This window comes from Lithobates pipiens, unplaced genomic scaffold (assembly GCF_037356315.1).
Source record: "Lithobates pipiens isolate NorthernLeopardFrog02 unplaced genomic scaffold, aLitPip1_a1.2 Scaffold_8, whole genome shotgun sequence".
Taxonomy (NCBI): Eukaryota; Metazoa; Chordata; class Amphibia; order Anura; family Ranidae; genus Lithobates; species Lithobates pipiens.
This window is the reverse complement of record NW_027507903.1, coordinates 602727068-602750220: the sequence shown is the minus strand read 5'-3', so window position 1 is coordinate 602750220 and position 23153 is coordinate 602727068. Positions and strand designations below refer to the sequence as shown.

Sequence of the window (23153 nt, the reverse complement as noted above, 5' to 3'; positions counted from 1 at the left end):
TTTTAAAACAACCCTGCCCCCGCGCACAGAAGTAAACGCATACGTAAGTCACGCCCATACACTAGACCGCCTCTGTAACTCTAAAGTGGTAACCTGTAAAATAATTTAAAGCGCCGCCTATGGAGATTTTTAAGTACCAAAGTTTGGCGCCATTCCACGAGTGTGTGCAATTTTAAAGCGTGGCATGCTAGGTGTGTATTTACTGGGCATAACATCATATTTCACATTATACAAAAAAATTGTGCTAACTTTACCGTTTTTTTTTTTTTTTTTTTTCTTTTAACCACTTGAGCCCCGGACCATTTTGCTGGTCAAAGACCAGACCACTTTTTGAGATTCAGCACTGTGTCGCTTTAACTGACAATTGCGCAGTTGTGCGACGTGGCTCCCAAAAAAAATTTAGGTCCTTTTTTTCCCACAAATAGAGCTTTCTTTTGGTGGTATTTGATCACCCCTGCGTTTTTAATTTTTTGCGCTATAAACAAAAATAGAGCGACAATTTTGAAAAAAGCGCATTATTTTTTACTTTTTGTTATAATAAAAAAAATAAAAAACAAAAAAAAACATTTTTTTTCCCTCAGTTTAGGCCGATACGTATTCTTCTACATATTTTTGGTAAAAAAATCTCAATAAGCGATTATTGATTGGTTTGTGCAAAAGTTATAGCGTTTAAAAAATAGGGGATAATTTTATGGCATTTTTATTATTTTATTTTTTTTACTAGTAATGGTGGCGATCAGCGATTTTTTTAAATTTTTTTTTTTTATTTTTTTTTATTGTGACTGCGACATTATGGCGGACACATCGGACATTTTTGACACATTTTTGGGACCATTGTCATTTATACAGCAATCACTGCTATATAAATGCAGTGATTCCTGTGTAAATTACACTGGCAGTGAAGAGCTTAACCAGTGGGTGGCAGTGTAAGAGGTTAAGTGTTCCTAGGGGGGTGTTACTAACTGTTGGGGGCTGGGCTTTAATTTAGTGAACACTGATCTCTGCTCCAATCACATGGAGCAGAGATTTACAACGGCATTTCCTCGTTCAGCCGCCCTGTGAGACGATCGCGGGTATGCCCGTGGCGATCGAGTCCGCGGGACCCGCAACCAGACTCACGGGGGTCCCGACCAGCATGCGAGCACGCCGCCAGTGGCGCGCTCGCGATGGCAGGGCGGCATTAAAGATTGGACGTACCTGTACGCCAATATGCCTGCCCGTGCCATTCTGCCGACGTACATCGGTGTGTGCTGGTCAGGAACCGGTTAAATTCATGAAAGTGTTTTTTTTTTCCCCCAAAAAAAAACGCGTTTGAAAAATTCCTGCACAAATACCGTATGATATAAAAAGTTGTAACAATTTATTTTATTCCCTAGAGTCTCTGCTAAAAAAAATATATAATGTTTGGGGGTTCTGATTAATTTTCTAGCAAAATAATTATGATTTTTTTTGTAGGAGAGGAGTGGCAGAATAGGCCCGGTATGCAAGTGGCTAAAGCAGGAACCTTGCACACAATAGCTGGCAAGAGACTGCAGTCCCTCCAAAGAGCATTGTGAAAAACTATTAGATTTGTATAAAACCTATAGGGCCCGTTCAGATCTGTGCATTGGGTCAACTTGTAATAAAAACTTGTTTCCACAATGCACACCTCCAAACTTTTTGAGATGGAAATGAGGGACACCTATCAACAAAAGTATGCAGGCATAAGGCACGCCCCTTTCCACGCCCCCTTAAAGGAGACTTGTACAAAAAACAAGATTGGTTAAACCCACAAGTGATATTTTTACCACTACTATTCCTTTATATTGGCTTTTGGAATTTACAAATGCAGCAATTTAGAATTTAGATGAAAGGCTTAGCGCTTGGAAACACTTTTTCATAGATAAAAAGTGCATTTTATATACAACTATACAGATCAGACCGAAATGAGGAGGAATGAGGGACAGAGGGACATTGCTCCAAATCAGGGACAGTCCCTCGAAATCAGGGACAATTGGGAGCTATGACAATGCATAACCACACCCCTGCTCTATGTGCAATCCATTGGGATGCCGATCATTGCAAATTGCACCCCACCTTATTGTACAGTAGGGATGAGCTTCGAGTTCGAGTCGAACTCATGTTCTACTCGAACATTGCCTGTTCGCCTGTTCAGCGAACAGTGAACAATTTGGGCTGTTCGCAGCAAATTTGAAAAGCCGGAACACCCTATACAAGTCTATGGGAGAAATCTAAAGTGCTCATTTAAAGGGTAATATGCAGGTTACTGTCCTAAAAAGTGTTTGGGGACCCGGGTCCTGCCCCAGGGGACATGGATCAAAGTTTTAAAAACTGCAGTTTTTTCAGGAGCAGTGATTTTAATAATGATTAAAGTGAAACAATAAAAGTGTAATATTCCTTTAAATTTCGTACCTGGGGGGTGTCTATAGTATGCCTGTGAAGGGGCGCATGTTTCTGGTGCTTAGAACTGTCCCTGCACAAAGTGTCATTTGTGCAGGAAAAAAAGTCTTTTAAAATCACTTGCGATCAGACCTCTACCGCATCCTCAACTCGCACAACTTTCACGCAAAGGGCAAGCACAAGTATATGCTGCGATGGGAAAAGGAGTTGGGTGAGGAACTTCCACTGGAAGCTTGGCAGGGGGTATGGAGACAGGCAGCCAAGTCCTCCCTATGTACCCTTTACAAGGAAAACTTTTATAAAATTGTCTACCACTGGTACCAGACCCCAGCTGTGCTCCACAAAATGTATCCCTCCGCCTCTGATCGATGCTGGCGCTGCCTACAGGACAGGGGCGCCTTGTTCCATATATACTGGACTTGCCCTTTGATAGCCCCATTCTGGAAATCAATCCAACAGCTCTTTCTCTGGGTATTTGAGGTGCCTGTCCCGTTTGTACCCAAGTTCTTTTTATTTGACCTGGCCCAACCGAGGATGGCTAAGCCATCCCGGAAGATCCTACGACATATTCTTACAGCAGCCCGTTGCCTAACAGCCCTTAACTGGAAAAGTCGACTGGCCCCATCTATGGAAGCCCTTTACACCAGAATAAAGGACGTGGAGCTTATGGAGAAAATGACTGCCAGAATGAGGGACAGGCTGGAGGAATTTGACCAAGTCTGGGAGAGATGGCGGCTGCGGGAGGACTAAGGGCGAATTGGTTAAGGTATGGTGACCTGGATCTCTGGCACTTGCTTTTCTTTTTCTTCTCTGTCTTTTCCCTTTTCTCCTCCCCTGTTTCTATAGCGGATCTCATCTGCTATGCATTTCGTGTTTTGCATAGGCCGCAAGGCAGCTCAACCCGGGCCGTGGAGGTTGTGGGGTGGGCGGCTGACTTTTGGTGTCCTCTGCCCCCCAGCACTCCACCGTCCAAACTACTGGATTCTACTGCACACGCATGTGACTTGACGCTGCATATCGCATATCTATTCTTACTCTTGCACAACTGTGTAGATGTTTGCCTTCCACTGTACTTCTGTACTGTTTATATTCCTATGCAACCACTGGCAATGAATAAAACGTTATTTGATAAAATCACTTGCGGCTAAATTGTCGGCTCCCCGTAATACAGGGAACACTCAATGAGTGTTCTCTGTATTAGCCGACAATTCATTCATTCATTGATAAAAAAAAAAAAAAAGCGTGGGGGTACCCCTAAATTCAATTACCAGGCCCTTCAGGTCTGACATGGATATTAAGGGTAACCCCGTGTCAAATTAAAAAAAAAATTGACGTGGGGGTCCCCCTAAATATCCATTCCAGACCCTTCATCCGAGCACGCAACCTGGCAGGCTGCAGGAAAAGAGGGGGGGACGAGAGAGCGCCCCCCCCCCTCCTGAACCGTACCAGGCCACATACCCTCAACATTGGGAGGATGCTTTGGGGGTCTGTGACCCCTCAAAGCACCTTGTCCCCATGTTGATGAGGACAAGGGCCTCATCCTCATAACCCTGGCCGGTGGTTGTGAGGGTCTGCGGGCGGGGGGCTTATCAGAATCTGGAAGCCCCCTTTAACAAGGGGACCCCCAGATCCCGGCCCCCCCTGTTTGAAATGGTAAGGGGGTACAAAAGTACCCCTACCATTTCACAAAGAAAGTGTAAAAATGGTTAAATAAGACAAACACACTTGAAAAATTCCTTTATTAAAAATAAAAAACCTGACCCCGCCCCCTCTGACGCTGGTGAAGGGAGCCAGGGGTTCCCCAGTGACGTATAGGTGACCCCGCCCCCTCTGATGTAACGGAAACCTGCATTACATCAGAGGGGGCGCGGTCACCCACACGTCACTGGGGAACCCCTGGCTTCCCTCTCCAGCGTCAGAGGGGCGGGGTCAGGTGACGGGTGTCCCCGCCCTCCTAATATAAGAAACGTCAGCGCTGGGATCTCCGCAGTGTCTCCGCACTGGAGACAGAAGACGGATGTATGGACAGCACTGGGCTGAGAGATCCCCTGTCGCTGGATATGATCATCCATCGCTGGACCCCGGAGATCCATCGCTGGATAGCAAGAGTGGATTAGCACCGCTGGAATCTTTCTTTTATTTTTTTATTTTTAATAAAGGAATTTTTCAAAAGTGTGTTTGTCTTATTTAACCATTTTTACACTTTCTTTGTGAAATGGTAGGGGTACTTTTGTACCCCCTTACCATTTCAAACAGGGGGGGGGCCGGGATCTGGGGGTCCCCTTGTGAAAGGGGGCTTTCAGATTCTGATAAGCCCCCCGCCCGCAGACCCTCACAACCACCGGCTAGGGTTGTGAGGATGAGGCCCTTGTCCTCATCAACATGGGGACAAGGTGCTTTGAGGGGTCACAGACCCCCAAAGCATCCTCCGAATGTTGAGGGTATGTGGCCTGGTACGGTTCAGGAGGGAGGGGGGGCCGCTCTCTCGTCCCCCCTCTTTTCCTGCGGCATGCCAGGTTGCATGCTTGGATAAAGGGTCTGGTATGGATTTTTAGGGGGACCCCACGTCAATTTTTTTTTTTTATTTGATGCGGGGTTCCCCTTAATATCCATATCAGACCTGAAGGGTCTGGTATGGATATTTAGGGGGACCCCCACGTCAATTTCTTTTTTAAATTTGACACAGGGTTCCCCTTAATATCCATGTCAGACCTGAAGGGCCTGGTAATTAAATTTAGGGGAACCCCCACGCTTTTTTTTTTTTTTTTTTTTTATCAATGAATGAATTAATTGTCGGCTAATACAGAGAACACTCATTGAGTGTTCTCTGTATTACGGGAGCCGACAATTTAGCCGCAAGTGATTTTAAAAGACTTTTTTTCCTGCACAAATGACACTTTGTGCAGGGACCGTTCTAAGCACCAGAAACATGCGCCCCTTCACAGGCATACTATAGATACCCCCCAGCTACGAAATTTAAAGGAATATTACACTTTTATTGTTTCACTTTAATCATTATTAAAATCACTGCTCCTGAAAAAACGGACGTTTTTAAAACTTTTTTTTGCATTGATCCATGTCCCCTGGGGCAGGACCCAGGTCCCCAAACACTTTTTAGGACAGTAACTTGCATATTACCCTTTAAAATGAGCACTTTAGATTGTGAACGTTCGAGTCCCATAGACTTTAATAGGGTTCTAAAGTTCACACGAAGTTTAGGTCTGTTCGCAGGTTCTGGTGTGAACCGAACAGGGGGGTGTTCGGCTCATCCCTATTGTACAGTAGAGCCCAAGGCACCAAGCACCGCAGTGCAACAGAACCATACGTTTCTCACTGTCGCCAGTAGATGTCTCTGGTCATAGAATGAGATTTCACCAATAAAACTAACTTATGAATAGTTATATTTTCTTCAGCCAATCCAGTAGGAGGTTTAGGCCACTGGTGCATGCTGGGGGGGGGGGGGGGGATATACATATTTGGGATAGACAATGTGCTAACACTTTAAATAGACAAAAGTGACTGGCACCCAATATCCTTTCTCGGTCTCCCCATTTTAGCCATGAGCTCAGCCCTGGTGTGAAAAAGGCTAGCCCACCTCTGGAAGTGCTATACTGCCTTTGGGGTGTCATAGGAGTGCTACATCTTCATTGTTAAAAAGGGTCATGCATGTTTTTCATCCACTGTAGTGCATTGTCAGCCCATTATAAATGAATTGGTTACCCCAATGCAATGCTTGTTAATGCATGTGCATTACCCTATATCAGTGGAACCCACAAAGTGATTGTAAACCTCAGACATGAAATATGAACAAAGCATATCCCTCTATAGTGTGTACTTGTCTCAATTAAGAGCTCTAAGTGTCCTTTCTGTCTGCTGCTTTGTTCCTCTGCATTCAGCATGAGTCCCTTCTGACAAGTTTTCCTGACACCAAAGGAAAAAAAGGTGACAGGGGAGGGGGAGCGCCAGCTGATTGACAGCATCAGCTCTGTTCCTGTGTGCTGTGTGAAGGGGGCTTGCCCCCCCCCCCTCCCCAATCAGCTCTCAGATCTCTCCTCGCTGAGCTTTACAGAGTATAATTTGAGCTCCACGCCCCTTTTTTTTCTGAAAACTCAGACAAGCTTTATAGTTCAGCACTGAATGTAGAGAAGAGAAGACAGCAGATAAACAGGTATGACTTATGCAGGAGGATTTGTTTAATCTCTGTGTGCACAGGCCAGTCACTTCACAGGGTATATATAAGGGTTTACAACCCTGAATAGAATTAGCAGTTAACTGACACAATCATTTGCTGCCTTTGTTACAGGATCTGGTGAGAGCACCCAGCCTGTTTTCTCCCAGCGGCATCAGTCCACATGACCTGCAGCAAGGCAGTCTGGGTAATTGCTGGTTTGTGGCAGCAGCATCCTGTTTAGCCAAAGACCCTTCGATATGGAAGAAGGTAAGTACTTGGCCTGGTTGTAATAAAATTATCCTTTTGGCCAATGGCTCAAAGCACAAGACCACCAAAGAGTGCCTTTAAGTCTACATCTACCTTCTTCTCCAGGTCATACCTTCCCCCAAGGAGCAGGAATGGCCCAGCCCTGGAGGTGCCCCACACTGCGGGATCTTCAGGTTCCGATTCTGGCGCTTCGGACGTTGGGTAGAAGTCGTTATCGATGACCGTTTGCCGACATCTGGCGGAGAGTTAATTTTTTGCAGACCTGGCCGCAAGTCTGATGCATTCTGGTGTTCGCTGCTCGAGAAAGCTTATGCTAAGTAAGGCCCTTCCTATCTCAGACTTAGTGTCCTGTTGTCTTTGTCTATCCTTACAAATTGTTTTTCCTTTTTCTGGTTGTTGCTGTTAAAGATGAAGGTTGGGTTTTATAAAAAGAAACAATCCTACATACTCACCTCCATGATGCAGCATCGGTGTGATGATGTAGCTGTCCCCCGCTGGCTCTAAGCCCAAGAACTGAGTGATCATATGACTGCTGATCGCTCAGTTCTCAGGTCGCTGTCAGTCACTGCTCTCTTCTCTATCCCTCTAGTGCTCATTAGAGTGCTGGGCTGGAGGGGGGGGGGGGGGGCGGCACAGCTTGCTTCGGCTCTCAGATGCATACTGGGAGCATGAACTAGCTGTTAATCAGACAGTTGAGCAGATCTCGACAATATGGTAGGGATCCTTCCAGAGTCTAAAGCAGGATTGTTATATCTCATTCATTTTCAATTGTAAATTAATTAGAAAAAAATCTTTACTGTACAGTACCGGGTGTATGTGGCTTACACACGCCACACAGACTTTGACAATTGTAAGAGGCTGATCAAGCTCATCTAATTGGCAAATAGAGGTCGTGCCATCGCCAAAGGCCCAACATCATACGGCTTTCCAATGGCCTGACCTCTCACCTGTGTGTATGTGTGTGCCCAGGGCTGCTTATAAGGCAGTACAGCTGGCCCTCCTGTACTGGGCACCAGCCCCATCAGTTCAAAAGCAGGGGCTCGGGCACCTGCCGGGCAGTAGGGTTGGCTCTACTGCATTATTGCTGATGCTTGTAACTCTTGTAGATCCCCCTGCAGCACTGACTGCCTCTATTTCTCTTTCTCCCTCCGACTGTGCTGCAGGGGGATCGGTTCTAGAATCTGCATCCTCTTCCACCTGCTGTTGGTAAACTGTGTTTACTATGCTTCAGTTTGTGAATAAACACGAAACCTCTCAGCACAGAGCACTTCCCATTCATTCACTGTACAGTGAAGCTAAGGGCCGGTTCACACAGGGGGCGACACAAGGCGACACGACTTGCCGTGCCGCGACCTGACAAGTCGCCCCCGTTCTGTACAATGGAACCGTTCTAAGAGGAGCGACTCGAGTCGCTCCGACTCAGAAAAAAGGTTCCTGTACTACTTTTGGGCGACCTCGGGGCGACTTGCATTGACTTCTATACAGAAGTCATTTGCAAGTCGCCGCTAAGGTCGCGGCAGGTCGCGGCGAGGCAAGTCGTGTCGCCTCGCATCGCCCCCTGTGTGAACCGGCCCTAAAGCTGCAGAGAAAAGGGACTGAAGAATCTCTGTCCCCAGCGGCACACTGTGCTCCCATACTCTGATCCCTACATCAGTCCCCAGTGGCACAAGTCGCTTTTAAGGCATCTACCTCATGAAAAATCTCTTTACTGAAAATGTATCCTTCATGTTGTATAATCTATGAACAAAAAAGTTGTTTAAAAACACACAGGGGTGTATTTATAAAAAAAAAAATTGCAGAGCTAAAGGTCCTGTAAAAATGCATGAACATTTGTTAATTGCTAGTGAAAGCCAAATCGAATGTTATTAGGCTATTTTCTCTCCAGGTTGAATGTTATGCTTTACACAGAATAGAGTGAATAGAATGAATCAAGAACATATTGCATGATGGACACTAGATGGAGCTTACAATCAGTAAGAGCATTTATTGCCTATGATTATCAGCTCCATCTAGTCGCTATAATGCGGTATTTTCTGGATTTGCTTTATTCTGTATGCAGAATAAAACTCAACCTAGAGAGAAAATACCATTCATTTTTGCCCCCCATCCACACAGAACTAATGTACATGCAGTTTTACAGGGGAAAATTTTGTATAAAAACACCCCATAAAATGTGCAATAATCACAAAGATGGTTATTGCAAGAGTAGGCAAGGGCCCTAAGGCTTGGTATCATTCACTGTGACCCAGCCAACCCAATGCAGACCTTCACCTCCGCTGTCTCCACACTGGGAGTGGACACCAGAGGATGTCAGTGCTGCAACTGACCTGTATTAATGGGTCAGCAGGAAACACAGTGGGGTATATAAATCAAGCAAATAGTGACAAAGTTATTCGATGAAAAATAGGGCTGCAGGTCATTTAGCAAAGTAAATGCAATATTTCTTTTAATCTGTGTATTTGCTTTCACCTATAACCCGGGTCAGCCAATTGAAACAGATTTGCAAAATTCTGAGATTATTTATTACTGACGACGAGACAGACGCACAATAAAAACATAGTGGTCAGGGTCAGGTTCTATGCTGTTGCAGTGCTACTTTAGACCAGTAGAGGGAGGAACCTGTGACTCGAGTTGTAACTATGTAATATATCTGTATAATAATCTACCTTACTGCTCCTGTTTAGCATTGATTTGCTCTGAGTCAGAACTGACAAAAATTGTAAAGTAGATGCAGATATGTCTCTTGCCAGGTAAAATTACCTGGTAAGAGTAGAAAAGAGCCGCTCGACTGCTCTCCTGACATGGGGGTTCTGCACTGATCATCAGTGCAGCCCCCCCCCTGAGGATGCCCACCCATGGCCAGCAAGGATGCCCACCCATGGCCACCAGGGATGTCCAACCATGACCACCAGGGATGTCCAACCATGACCACCAGGGATGTCCAACCATGACCACCAGGGATGTCCAACCATGACCACCAGGTAAACCCACTAGAGCCCACCAGGGATGGCAATCCTTGTCCATTAGGGGTGACACTCTGAAGCCATAAGTAATGACTGCCAGCGCCTCTAATCAGTGCCACCTATCAGTGCCCATCAGTGCTTCATATCAGTGCCACCTCATCAGTGCCAATCAGTACTGCCTCATCATTCATTGTCCATCAGTGCCGCCTATCAGTGCTGCATATTAGTGCCACCTCATCAGTGCCAATCAGTACTGCCTCATCATTGCCCATTAGTGCTCCCCATCAGTACCACCTATCAGTGCCTATCAGTGCTGCATATTAGTGCCACCTCATCAGGGCCAATCAGTACTGCCTTATCAGTGCCTTTCAGTGCTGCATATTAGTGCCACCTAATTAGTGCCACCTCATCAGTGCCAATCAGTACTGCCTCATCATTGCCCATTAGTGCTCCCCATCAGTACCACCTATCAGTGCTGCATATCAGTGCCTATTAGTGCCATCTCATTAATGCCACCTCATTAGTGCCACCTCATTAGTGCCAATAAGTACTGCCTCATCATTGCCCTTCAGTGAAGGAGAAAACTTACTTATTTACAAAGTTTTGTACCATCAACAAAGAAACTTTTTTTTTTTTTTTGTAGTGCAAAAAAAAAAAACCCCAGAGGTGATCAAATACCACCAAAAGAAAGCTCTATTTGTGGGAAAAAAAATGATAAAAATGTTTGGGTACAGCGTCGCACGACCGCGCAATTGTCATTCACACTGTGAGAGCACTGAAAATTGATCGGGGCAGGAAGGTGTATAAGTGCCCGGTATTAAAGTGGTTAAAGAGATGTTATACCCAAATTCAAAAATGGATTATATTACAGATTACCAATTCTTTGATGCTGTGAATGCATTTGTTTTCTTTGGGTGTAATATCACCTTAAATGATACAAGCAGTAAACACCACCACCTAGTGGCAGATCTACTAATCACTGAATTGATTTTGATGGGGTGAATGTACTTTAAGAAGCAGGTAAATGATACGCTAGTAAATGTAAGGCCAATCCTGGGCAAATCTGACACTTGACCAATTTCTGACTAGTCTTCAATGTTCTCTTCCAGACTGATCGGAAGTTTTGAAGCTCTGGACGGAGGGAGCACAGCCGAAGCTCTGATTGATTTCACTGGAGGTGTTTCTGAGCCCATGGACATCTTGGAGGAAAAATTCAGATCAGATGAGGCAAAGAAGAAGCTATTTAAGGCTCTGATGAAGGCCCATTCAAGAGCTTCACTCATATGCAGCTCTATTAGGGTAAGAAGATCAGATCTCCACATGGTCATAGATCTCCACCCAGACAAGGTTGATGGAGCCGCTGAACTCCAAAAGCTTACTAGTGTGTAGTGATGGACGAACGTTTCGCCCGGCGGTCGTTTCGCGGCGAATTTCCGACATTCGCGGTCCGCACGTTCGAACGCCTTTTTCCGTCGTTCGCCGCGGCGGACTTACGTGTTTAATGTATACAAGAACTTTAACCTTTGGTGACACGTTTATCATGTGATACAGGACAGCCAATTGAGACATGACAGCACATGGACACTTGGACATTCCCCCTAACCTATAAATACACCCGATCCGGTGGCCATTTTACATTCTTTCTTCTGTTACGATAGGGACAGGTTCCTGTGTGGAGTAGGGAGAGATAAACCACTAGCTATTTGGTACACAAAAGTTCTTTTCAGGACTGGTATAGGTGTTAGGTGTTGATAGGTTTGCTGTGCTGCTGATTCTTGCAGCAGCCTGAGTGTCTTTTGTTAGTTTAGAGAAAGGGAAAGGACGGTGTATGCTACAGGGACAGCCAGATTAGTCTTTCATCATCATCATCATCATCATCATCATTAGCTGTTACTATCAAGGTCCACAAAAGAGCTGTTCCAGTAACCACTAATCGTTCTCTTTTTTTGCCAATTTGTATAGGGACAGGAAGGAAGCAGTGTTGTCAGGCAGTGAGGGTAATTTTAAAGACTTGCTGTTATTATTAGTTCCACAAAGGTTCTTTTCAGGACTGGTATCAGTGGTACAGTAATAGGCTTGTACATGTATAATATTCTTTCTTCCAAATATAGAAAGGATATTATACTTGACTGCTGCCCTTCTGCTGCAGTCTGCTAAACATTCACAACTCACTTGTTCCACAAAAGTTCTTATAAGGACTGGTAACTTGGTATAGGGTGCTACGGTACATAGGCTTGAGTGCGGTACAGTCTGCTGTTCTGTAAGGACCGCTATCGGTCCACAATAGATAGGGTTGACGTGCACCACTGCTGACCGCTGCCCTATACTGCAGCAGTCCTTCAGCGGTATAGGGACTGACGTACAGTCTGCTAATCACTAACACACAACCTGCTTGTTCCACAAAAGTTCTTATAAGGACTGGTAACTTGGTATAGGGTGCTACGGTACATAGGCTTGAGTGCGGTACAGTCTGCTGTTCTGTAAGGACCGCTATCGGTCCACAATACATAGGGTTGACGTGCACCACTGCTGACCGCTGCCCTATACTGCAGCAGTCCTTCAGCGGTATAGGGACTGACGTACAGTCTGCTAAACACTAATACACAACCTGCTTGGTCCACAAAAGTTCTTATAAGGACTGGTAACTTGGTATAGGGTGCTACGGTACATAGGCTTGAGTGCGGTACAGTCTGCTGTTCTGTAAGGACCGCTATCGGTCCACAATAGATAGGGTTGACGTGCACCACTGCTGACCGCTGCCCTATACTGCAGCAGTCCTTCAGCGGTATAGGGACTGACGTACAGTCTGCTAATCACTAACACACAACCTGCTTGTTCCACAAAAGTTCTTATAAGGACTGGTAACTTGGTATAGGGTGCTACGGTACATAGGCTTGAGTGCGGTACAGTCTGCTGTTCTGTAAGGACCGCTATCGGTCCACAATAGATAGGGTTGACGTGCACCACTGCTGACCGCTGCCCTATACTGCAGCAGTCCTTCAGCGGTATAGGGACTGACGTACAGTCTGCTAAACACTAATACACAACCTGCTTGGTCCACAAAAGTTCTTATAAGGACTGGTAACTTGGTATAGGGTGCTACGGTACATAGGCTTGAGTGCGGTACAGTCTGCTGTTCTGTAAGGACCGCTATCGGTCCACAATAGATAGGGTTGACGTGCACCACTGCTGACCGCTGCCCTATACTGCAGCAGTCCTTCAGCGGTATAGGGACTGACGTACAGTCTGCTAATCACTAACACACAACCTGCTTGTTCCACAAAAGTTCTTATAAGGACTGGTAACTTGGTATAGGGTGCTACGGTACATAGGCTTGAGTGCGGTACAGTCTGCTGTTCTGTAAGGACCGCTATCGGTCCACAATAGATAGGGTTGACGTGCACCACTGCTGACCGCTGCCCTATACTGCAGCAGTCCTTCAGCGGTATAGGGACTGACGTACAGTCTGCTAAACACTAATACACAACCTGCTTGGTCCACAAAAGTTCTTATAAGGACTGGTAACTTGGTATAGGGTGCTACGGTACATAGGCTTGAGTGCGGTACAGTCTGCTGTTCTGTAAGGACCGCTATCGGTCCACAATAGATAGGGTTGACGTGCACCACTGCTGACCGCTGCCCTATACTGCAGCAGTCCTTCAGCGGTATAGGGACTGACGTACAGTCTGCTAAACACTAATACACAACCTGCTTGGTCCACAAAAGTTCTTATAAGGACTGGTAACTTGGTATAGGGTGCTACGGTACATAGGCTTGAGTGCGGTACAGTCTGCTGTTCTGTAAGGACCGCTATCGGTCCACAATAGATAGGGTTGACGTGCACCACTGCTGACCGCTGCCCTATACTGCAGCAGTCCTTCAGCGGTATAGGGACTGACGTACAGTCTGCTAAACACTAATACACAACCTGCTTGGTCCACAAAAGTTCTTATAAGGACTGGTAACTTGGTATAGGGTGCTACGGTACATAGGCTTGAGTGCGGTACAGTCTGCTGTTCTGTAAGGACCGCTATCGGTCCACAATAGATAGGGTTGACGTGCACCACTGCTGACCGCTGCCCTATACTGCAGCAGTCCTTCAGCGGTATAGGGACTGACGTACAGTCTGCTAAACACTAACACACAACCTGCTTGGTCCACAAAAGTTCTTATAAGGACTGGTAACTTGGTATAGGGTGCTACGGTACATAGGCTTGAGTGCGGTACAGTCTGCTGTTCTGTAAGGACCGCTATAGGTCCACAATAGATAGGGTTGACGTGCACCACTGCTGACCGCTGCCCTATACTGCAGCAGTCCTTCAGCGGTATAGGGACTGACGTACAGTCTGCTCACTTCCTTGACCCAAAAAAGCACACCGTACTATATGCCCCTACCCTCCTCTTTGAAGAGGTTGAGCGGTGTCATATTTCTACTGGGGCTGCTTATGATATCCCTGTGCTGTGCTGACTTCCTCCTGGGGGTTCTTATTATGAAGGGATCACACTATCCCTGTGCTGTGCTGACTTCCTCCTGGGGGTTCTTATTATGAGGGGATCACACCATCCCTGTGCTGTGCTGACTTCCTCCTGGGGCTGCTTACGGTGCTGCTGTCAGTGCTGTATGTCACGGTGCTGCTGTCAGCGCTGTATGTCACGGTGCTGCTGTCAGCGCTGTATGTCACGGTGCTGCTGTCAGCGCTGTATGTCACGGTGCTGCTGTCAGCGCTGTATGTCACGGTGCTGCTGTCAGCGCTGTATGTCACGGTGCTGCTGTCAGCGCTGTATGTCACGGTGCTGCTGTCAGCGCTGTATGTCACGGTGCTGCTGTCAGTGCTCTGTATTACGGTGCTGCTGTCAGATGCCTCTATCACGGTGCATGTGTCATTCCGGTATGTCACGCTGCTGGTGATCATCTCCTGCACCCTCTTCTTTGCCTACCCTGGTCCCTGACCTTCCCTCTCCTCCATTGCCTTCATTAGCTCCATAGTCCTGAATTGTTAGAACAATTTCCCAAATAAAATAAAAATGCTTGTAGTTATCGATCCCAAATTCACCTCATACATGTATTATGTCATTGTCCAGATGGTGGGACTACGTTTTACCCCCTAATAATTACCACGTGGCCGCAAATTCGACATGAAGGTTTGCAAAGTTCGCCTCCCATTGAAGTCAATGGGGCCCGCGGCGAACGTTCGGTTTCGCGAACGTTTGGGTCCGTTCGCATTTCGCTTTCGCGAAACGTCCCGTCGGAAGTTCGTCCATCACTACTAGTGTGTCCCTTAGATGAAAGCCAATCAAATGATAATTGATTTTTGTTAAGCAAGAACTGCCACGCGCTGATTGAAATTCTGCCAGCCCCTGCTGAACCAGCCAGCTTTCAAGCAGCCTATGGGCAGCTTTACTTAGTTAGTTTTGGGAAATCTAAAGAGGTTGTACAGTCAGATTGTATAGTGTATTTCAGCTCGCATATCGCACTGCGAACTAACAGTTCAGGCATGAATCAGATTGCATGGGTTTGAACCAATCCGGTTCTGGTGCGGACCAAAAACAAGGGTCCTGACCCCAGCCCTTCCTGTAATCCTTACACTGACCCCAGCCCTTCCTGTAATCCTTACACTGACCCTAGCCCTTCCTGTAATCCTTACACTGACCCTAGCCCTTCCTGTAACCCTAACACTGACACTGTCCCTAACCCTTCCTCTAATCCTATATACTAACCCTAACACTGACCCTAACCGTTCCTGTAATCCTAATACTAACACTAGCCCTTCCTGTAATCATTACACTGACCCTAGCCCTTCCTGTAACCCTTACACTGACGCCAACCCTTCTTGTAACCCTTACACTGACCCTAACCCTTTTTGTAACCCTTACACTGACCCTAGCTCTTCCTGCAATCCTTACGCTGACCCTAACCCTTTCTCTAATCCTATATACTAACCCTAACATTGACCTTTCCTGTAAGCCTAACACTGACCCTAACCATTCCTGTAATCCTAATGCTAACTCTAACGGTAACTCTTCCTGTAATCCTTACTGACCCTAGCCCTTCCTGTAACCCTAACACTGACCCTAACTCATCTTGTAACACTTAAAAAGACCCTAACCCTTCTTGTAACCCTTTCACTGACCCTAACCCTTCCTGTAACCCTTACACTCACCCCAGCCCTTCCTGTAATCCTTACACTGACCCTAGCCATTCCTGTAACCCTAACACTGACCCTAACTCTTCCTGTAACCCTTAAACTAACCCTATCCCTTTCTGTAACCCTTACACTGACCCTAGCCCTTACTGTAATCCTTACATTGACCCTAGCCCTTCCTGTAACCCTTACACTTACCCTTCCCCTTCCTGTAACCCTTTCACTGACCCTAGTCCTTCCTGTAATCCTTAGACTGACCCTAGCCCTTCCTGTAACCCTTACACTGACCCCAGCCTTTCCTGTAATCCTTACATTGACCCTAGCCCTTTCTGTGATCCTTACACTGACCCCGATCCTTCCTGTAATCCTTACACTGTCTCTAACCCTTCCTGTAATCCTAATGCTGACCCTAACACTGACCCTTCCTGTAATCCTAATACTGACCCTTCCTGTAACCCTAACACTTACCCTAACCGTTCCTATAATCCTAATACTAACACTAACCCTTCATGTAACCCTAACACTGACCCTAACCCTTCCTGTAATCCTAATACTGACCCTAACACTGACCCTTCCTGTAATCCTAATACTGACCCTTCCTGTAATCCTAATACTGACCCTTCCTGTAACCCTAACACTTACCCTAACCATTCCTATAATCCTAATACTAACACTAACCCTTCATGTAACCCGAACACTGACCCTAACCCTTCCTGTAATCCTAATACTAACCCTTCCTGTAATCCTAATACTAACCCTAACCCTTCCTGTAATTCTAACAGGGACCCTTCCTGTAACCCTAACACTAACCCTAATCCTTCCTGTAATCCTAATTCTAACATGGACCCTTCCTGTAACCCTAACACTAAACCTAACCCTTCCTGCAACCCTAATGCTAACCAGATAGGGAGACAGGGCTTTTTGTGCAGCTGCCCCACGTCTGTGGAATGCCCTACCCGACACCTTGAGGGCTCCTCAATCCACTGACTGTTTTAAAAAAGGTCTTAAGACATTTCTTTTTAGTAAAGCTTTTTGTCTTTTTTTAGATGTTCACTTCGTTGTATAAATTGCTTATTTTTCGTTTTTGTTCCTAACCTGTAGCGCTTTGAGATCTTTTGATGAAAAGGGCTTTATAAATAAAATGTATTATTATTATTATTAACCCTAACCCTTCCTGTAACCCTAACGCTGACCTAACCTTTAACCGCAACAATAAATGGTTTAAAATAATTGCTAACCCTTGTTTTTCCTCCACAGCCATCAGCAAGTCAGTCTATGGAGGAGGTCCTCTCTAGCGGCCTGGTCACAGGCCATGCCTACAGTGTTACCGCAGTCAAAAGCATCACCCTTCACTCAGGGCTCTTGTCCCTTTTTCGGACTCACAAATTGCGCCTTGTCCGCCTGCGCAATCCTTGGGGGAGCGGAGAATGGAAGGGGGCTTGGAGCGACGGGTAAGGACAGGCTGAATATTGTGAGAGCATCAACTTTTTAAAACAGAAGCTATTAAAATGAATTCGAAGTCAAACATTATATTGAAGTCTTCTGGTCCCCATTGCAGCTGGCAATACATTTTGGCCGAAAAATTTCTCAAATGCTTCTCTCTTTCCTGGATAGGGTGACCCCTAGATTTACTTAAGTCTCTTTTCCACATTTTTTTTTTTTTTTTGCCAAAATAGACGGGTGAGTTCTACATTTAGGCTCTGATTGGCTGATCACGCAGAGGTAGCCATGCAGAGCATTTGGCTCACACAGATCTGGTCCTTCAACGCAACTAACCCAAGAAACATGTTTTGACTTTAGATCCACCTTGCAATCACTTCCATCCCAACTCTGAAATAAGGAGATTTTTTTTCCATTTCTTTAGTCTCGAAATTCAGGTATTGAAGGAAATTAAAAAAAAATATGTATATGAAGAACCGCTTGTGACCAATATCTGTTTCTGTAGATCAGAAGAATGGAAGAAAGTGAGCCAAAGGGAGAGGAACAAAATGGGGGTCACCGTGGATGACGACGGAGAATTTTGGTAAATATTAATAACAAAATATTCTCCCCCTATCTATCTGGCCAAACATTCTGATTGTGAAATCCCAATAAAAGTCACAGAAACCGGACTAGAGAGGACACCTAATATGTAATATTTTCTTTGGTTTTGTTTTGCCCATGCACTGCCCTTCCATGTGCTCCTTGCTGCAAAGGCCAGTTGTAGGTGGGGGCAGTGGCCATTTGTTTGTACTATTGGAATACTGGTGAGCAGTGGCGGCTGGTGTTTTTTTTTTTTTTTGGGGGGGGGGGGGGTGGTAAACAGCAACCGCCAACACCACAAACCCCCCCCTCCCCCCGCTCACTGTCTGCCAGTCTTTCCTCCAGCACATAGCCCCTCTAGGTGGCGGATGGCGGAAGCGGTGTGCATCAGCAGGCACCAGGCAGCGGCGGGCATCGGGCTCCTGTGTCTCCTCCTCTGCCTCCTCGCTTCTTCCCTGCGTCTCCTCCCCTCCTCCCAGGCATCCAATAGGATCACCTGTCCTTTCAGCCAATCAGGTTTTAGACCCATTTCCTGATTGGCCAGGAGGAGGATCAGTGTTACAACAGCGAATATTCATTCACTATTGCAACACACCTGGGTGGGCTCTGGACGCAGTGCTCTGCGTCTGGAGCATACCCTATTTTGAAGCCTATTAGAGCCTCTGGATCTAATCAGGTGCTTAAAAATAACACCACTGTAATTCATGCGCCCACCATCCTGCAAGGGGCCCGTGCTCCCTTAATGAATGGGCCGCCCCCCTGCTGGTGCTATGTGATGGGTGTCCAGTGTGCCCCTGTGCCTTTAAAGAGGGGTTGGTTTCTTCCACACTCACCTGCCCTCTGCCTATTCATTATAATGCATGTGCTTCGACTATGGAGGCTCTCAAAAATGTACAGAGTTAGGACTGCAGATAATAATGGGGCGCCTTGTCGCAGCAATGGGGCGCTTATGCATCGCATACTAGCACATTATTAAAAACTTACCTTGAAACTGAGTCCTCCAGTGGCTCACTGTCTTCCTCACAAGCTGCAGCCGCGTAAATGGCTGAGCTGTGATGATGTCACTTGTGCCTCCACTGCGGGACAAAGCTCTAAAGAATGGCAGGCGTATGCCATTCCTTCAGAGCGTATGCACCGATGATGTCACTGGTTGCTTGAATATCTCCTAAATCAGGGGTTCTCAACTCCTGTCCTCACCCACTAACAGTCCAGGTTTGCAAGATAACTGAAATACATCACAGGTGAATTAATTTGCTGCTCAGTGATTGCAGCATTCTAGCCTGCATCTCCCCAAGGTAATACTTAAAATCTGGCCTGTTAGTGGTTCCTGAGGACAGGAGTTGAGAACCACTGTCCTAAATGGTGCAATAGGAGATATTACTTTTGCCTACAGGTAAGCTTTATTATAATCATACCTGCAGGTAAAAATAAACTTTGAGAGTTTACAACAGCCTTTCTCAACCTTTTCAACACAGAGGAACCCTTGAAATAGTTCTCCAGTTTATGAGCAACCCCTGCTAAAAATTAGAAATCTACAACTCATGATACATTAGTGTGATGGTCAGTGAGAGGAATGGTCCTTACACTTGTGGTCATTGGGAAGAATTACCTCTTTACAGATGGCTAAAAAGATCAATGGTGTCAGTGGGAACTTATCTGAGAGGCAGAAATTGCCCAATGCTGAAGGAACCCCTACAACCTCTGGAGGAACCCTAGTTGAGAATCACTGGTTTACAACCTTATTAAACAGTCTCTCTCCACTTGGGGACATTGATGCTCACTAAGATGGGATCTCTGCAGTCACCTCGTCCATGGGTACAACTCTCCCGGGACCCTCCAGAGAAATCTTGGCCTGGCCTAAAAGGCAGTTTTTCAACCTGCCCTAGCTCCCACCTCCATAAGGGTCAGGAAGTCCACAGCCAGCTCTTGTGGGTGCAGGTCTGCCTCTCCCCGGCCTCCAGCTCTGTCCATAGCCTCCACTTGCTATCTACATCTGCCTGATGGTGGGGACTCTAGCTCCCATGCCTGAACTGCACTAGGTCTCCTCCCAACCTGGCATATATATATGGGGCGGTTGGGTGAAGGATTCCCTGTGTGGCTCTCTGCAGCAGCTGAAAGCCGGTTTCTCCCCCTCCTACCGGATTTCAGCTGCTGCAGGGAGAGACACAGAACATTGTTCCTGTAATTGCTTCCCCCTACACCCCCATACCATTGGCACTGCAGGCTTCCCTGTCCTGTGAAGAAAAATAACAAATAAGTAAAAAATAATTAAACATTGTAATAAATAATTTTGAAAAATTGTAAAATAATTTAGTTTTTTTAAGGTAAAATGTTTTAAAAAATAAATAAAAAAGGGCTAATTCACACAGGTTCTCTGTTAAGTTTGTGTCCGCTAATGATTTTAGTGTGTTTTTAGTGAAAATATCGTTTTGATATATTTGGGGAGTGGGGGTCCTGCCAGGTAGGCTGTACAGGGCCCCGTGATTTCCAACAGCAGACCTGGCTCTAACTAAAGAGGGGCCTAGCTTTCTATAATCAGACACTACTCGGTAACAGAGCTGCCCAGTGGCAGACTAGCTAAGTGCACCTTCTTACAAAAGTAAGATAACCAATTTTCATATTTCACTGGTTAAAAATAAAAATTAAAAATGAGTATAGATCGTAAATGAATATAGAAAACATTATTTATTATTATCTAAAATGAACAAGAATAGTGTATAGCCTGGGTCTTCCAAGTCGGTTGGATTTTTTTTTTTTCTTTTTTTTTCATTAAAGTTGGTTGGAGGTTATATTGTAACAACCAAGGTATTTGCCCTTGTAGGATGAGCTGGGAGGATTTCTGCACACACTTCACTGATCTCACGCTGTGTCGGAGGGTAAACACACACTTCCTGAGCCCACACAAGACGTGGAACGAGGAGTCCGTCTTCTCTGGCTGGAAGCAAAATCCTGATCCTTTGAAGGACCGGAGTGGTGGCTGTCCCAACAACAAGGCCACCTACCTACACAATCCTCAGGTACAGAGCTGTCATCACAAAGGAGCTCCATGTTTCTAAATTGTTTAAAGCGATATCATCACTCAGGGAATAGTGACAGGATCTGTAAACAGATACACCCTCAACTGATTAAATATCACCTCCCATCACTCTTTCCTTTATCTCAGCCAGTGCAAAATACTCGTTAAGGTATGGGTGAGCATGTAACCTCCTCCCATGTAACATTTCAGTGGCAGCCCATGCATTGTGGGGGCGCACGGGCGCCGCCCCCAGACACCTCCGCCGCCCGCCCTATTCATGTGTCGACCCTTTTCGGGATGCCACATACATGAAATAATACTAAGGCAGGGATAGGCGTGGAGGTTTGTATTTTGAATCACGTGATTAGAGCCAGAGGCACTAATAGGCTTCAAAATAGAGTGGGCACGGGGCACAGAGCACTGCATCCCGATCCTACCCTGTTGTGTTGCATAGCGAATTAATTTTCGCTATTTTCACACTAACGTTCCTCCCTGCCAATCAGCAGGTAGGTCAGTGAGACCTGTCTCCCAATTGGCCAAAGCATGCGATCCTATTGGATGCCTAACGCTTTGGTAGAAGAGGAGACATGGCGGAGGAAGCCTGAAGATGAGCTAAGCTGGCACAGGAGCCGCAGGCACCGCTTCCCACCGTGGAGGAGAGCCGCCGAAGAGGAGAGCCCCATCACTCCAGGAGAGTAGCAGAGCCTTGCCACACTAGCGGTAAGTGCCGCCGGACTGGCTGCGCCCGGGGGGGGGGGGGGGGGGGATAGTGAAGTGACAGCCGAGCCTGACTGCATATACTGAGCACAAATGGCTGCAGTTGATTGGCCCAAGTGGCTGCAGTTGATTGGCCCAAGTGGCTGCATTTGATGTGCACAAGTGGCTGCAATTGATGGGGGGGGTTCAGTATTTTTCAGTTTGTTTGCCCCCCTCCCCCCCCCCTAAAAAAAAATTTAACGTCAGCCGCCACTGATTGATTTGGTCTACATGTATAAGATACTGTAGCATTGCTGGTAAGAGTCCTCCAATTACAACTCACCCCACCAACAATACATGTTCATCAATATCAGTAAAGCTTCTGTGGTCACATCAACAAATGCCTTCACCACAATGAAATTCAAAAGCTTACCAGATAGTGAGACCTCAGAGCCAAGAGGTCATTATGCACATGGATATGGTACCCTTCCCTTCTAATATTTTTGAATTAACCACTTAAGACTGGACCATTTTGCTGGTCAATGACCAGAGGTCTTTTTACAATTTGGCACTGCGCTGCTTTAACTGGTAATTGCGCGGTCATGCAATGTTGTACCCAAACAAAATTTGCGTCCTTTTTTTCCCACAAATAGAGCTTTCTTTTAAAGGTATTTGACTGACTCTGCGATTTTTATTTTTTGCGATATAAACGTAAAAAGACAGCAAATTTTGAAAAAAAATGATATTTTCTACTTTTTGTTATTAGATAAATCCAATAAACTCAATTTTAGTCATACATTTAGGCCAAAATGTATTCAGCCACATGTCTTTGGTAAAAAAAAGTCAATAACTGTATATTTATTGGTTTGCGCAAAAGTTGTCACATCTACAAACTAAGGTACGTTTTCTGGAATTTACGCAGCTTTTAGTTTATGACTGCCTATCTCATTTCTTGAGGTGCTAAAATGGCAGGGCAGTACAAAACCCCCCCAAATGACCCCGTATTGGAAAGTAGACACCCTAAGGAAATTGATAAGAGGCATGTTGAGTCCATTGAATATTTTATTTTTTTGCCTCAAGCGATTGAATAATGACAAAAAAAAAATTTTTTTTTTTTTTTTTACACAAAGTTGTCACTAAATGATATATTGCTCACACATGCCATGGTTATATGTGGAATTGTACCCCAAAATACATTCTGCTGCTTCTCCTGAGTACGGGGATACCACATGTGGTCGACTTTTTGGAAGCCTAGCCGCGTACGGCACCCCGAAAACCAAGCACCGCCTTCAGGATTTCTAAGGGCATACATTTGTAATTTCACTCCTCACTACCTATCACAGTTTTGAAGGCCATAAAATGCCAAGATGGCACAAAACACCCACAAATGACCCCATTTTAGAAAGTAGACACCCCAAGCTATTTTCTGAGAGGCATGTTGAGTCCATGGAATATTTTATATTTTGCCACAAGTT

General features: G+C 45.8%; 1 protein-coding gene across 3 annotated transcripts in view; it reads left to right on the top strand.

Annotated features, from left to right (window-relative positions):
• LOC143961301 (calpain-5-like) overlaps window positions 1-23153 on the top strand; it is a 102519-nt gene that overhangs the window by 5604 nt on the left and 73762 nt on the right. For all 3 annotated transcript variants that reach the window (XR_013270443.1, XR_013270442.1, XM_077470556.1), the window contains 6 exons: window positions 6704-6838; window positions 6944-7155; window positions 10911-11100; window positions 17202-17395; window positions 17890-17967; window positions 20788-20983. Coding sequence is in view for 1 of the 3 variants with exons in the window: in XM_077470556.1 (XP_077326682.1) it covers window positions 6704-6838; window positions 6944-7155; window positions 10911-11100; window positions 17202-17395; window positions 17890-17967; window positions 20788-20983 (1005 nt within the window). In the remaining 2 variants the exon portion in view is untranslated. The remainder of the gene's footprint in view (window positions 1-6703; window positions 6839-6943; window positions 7156-10910; window positions 11101-17201; window positions 17396-17889; window positions 17968-20787; window positions 20984-23153) is intronic.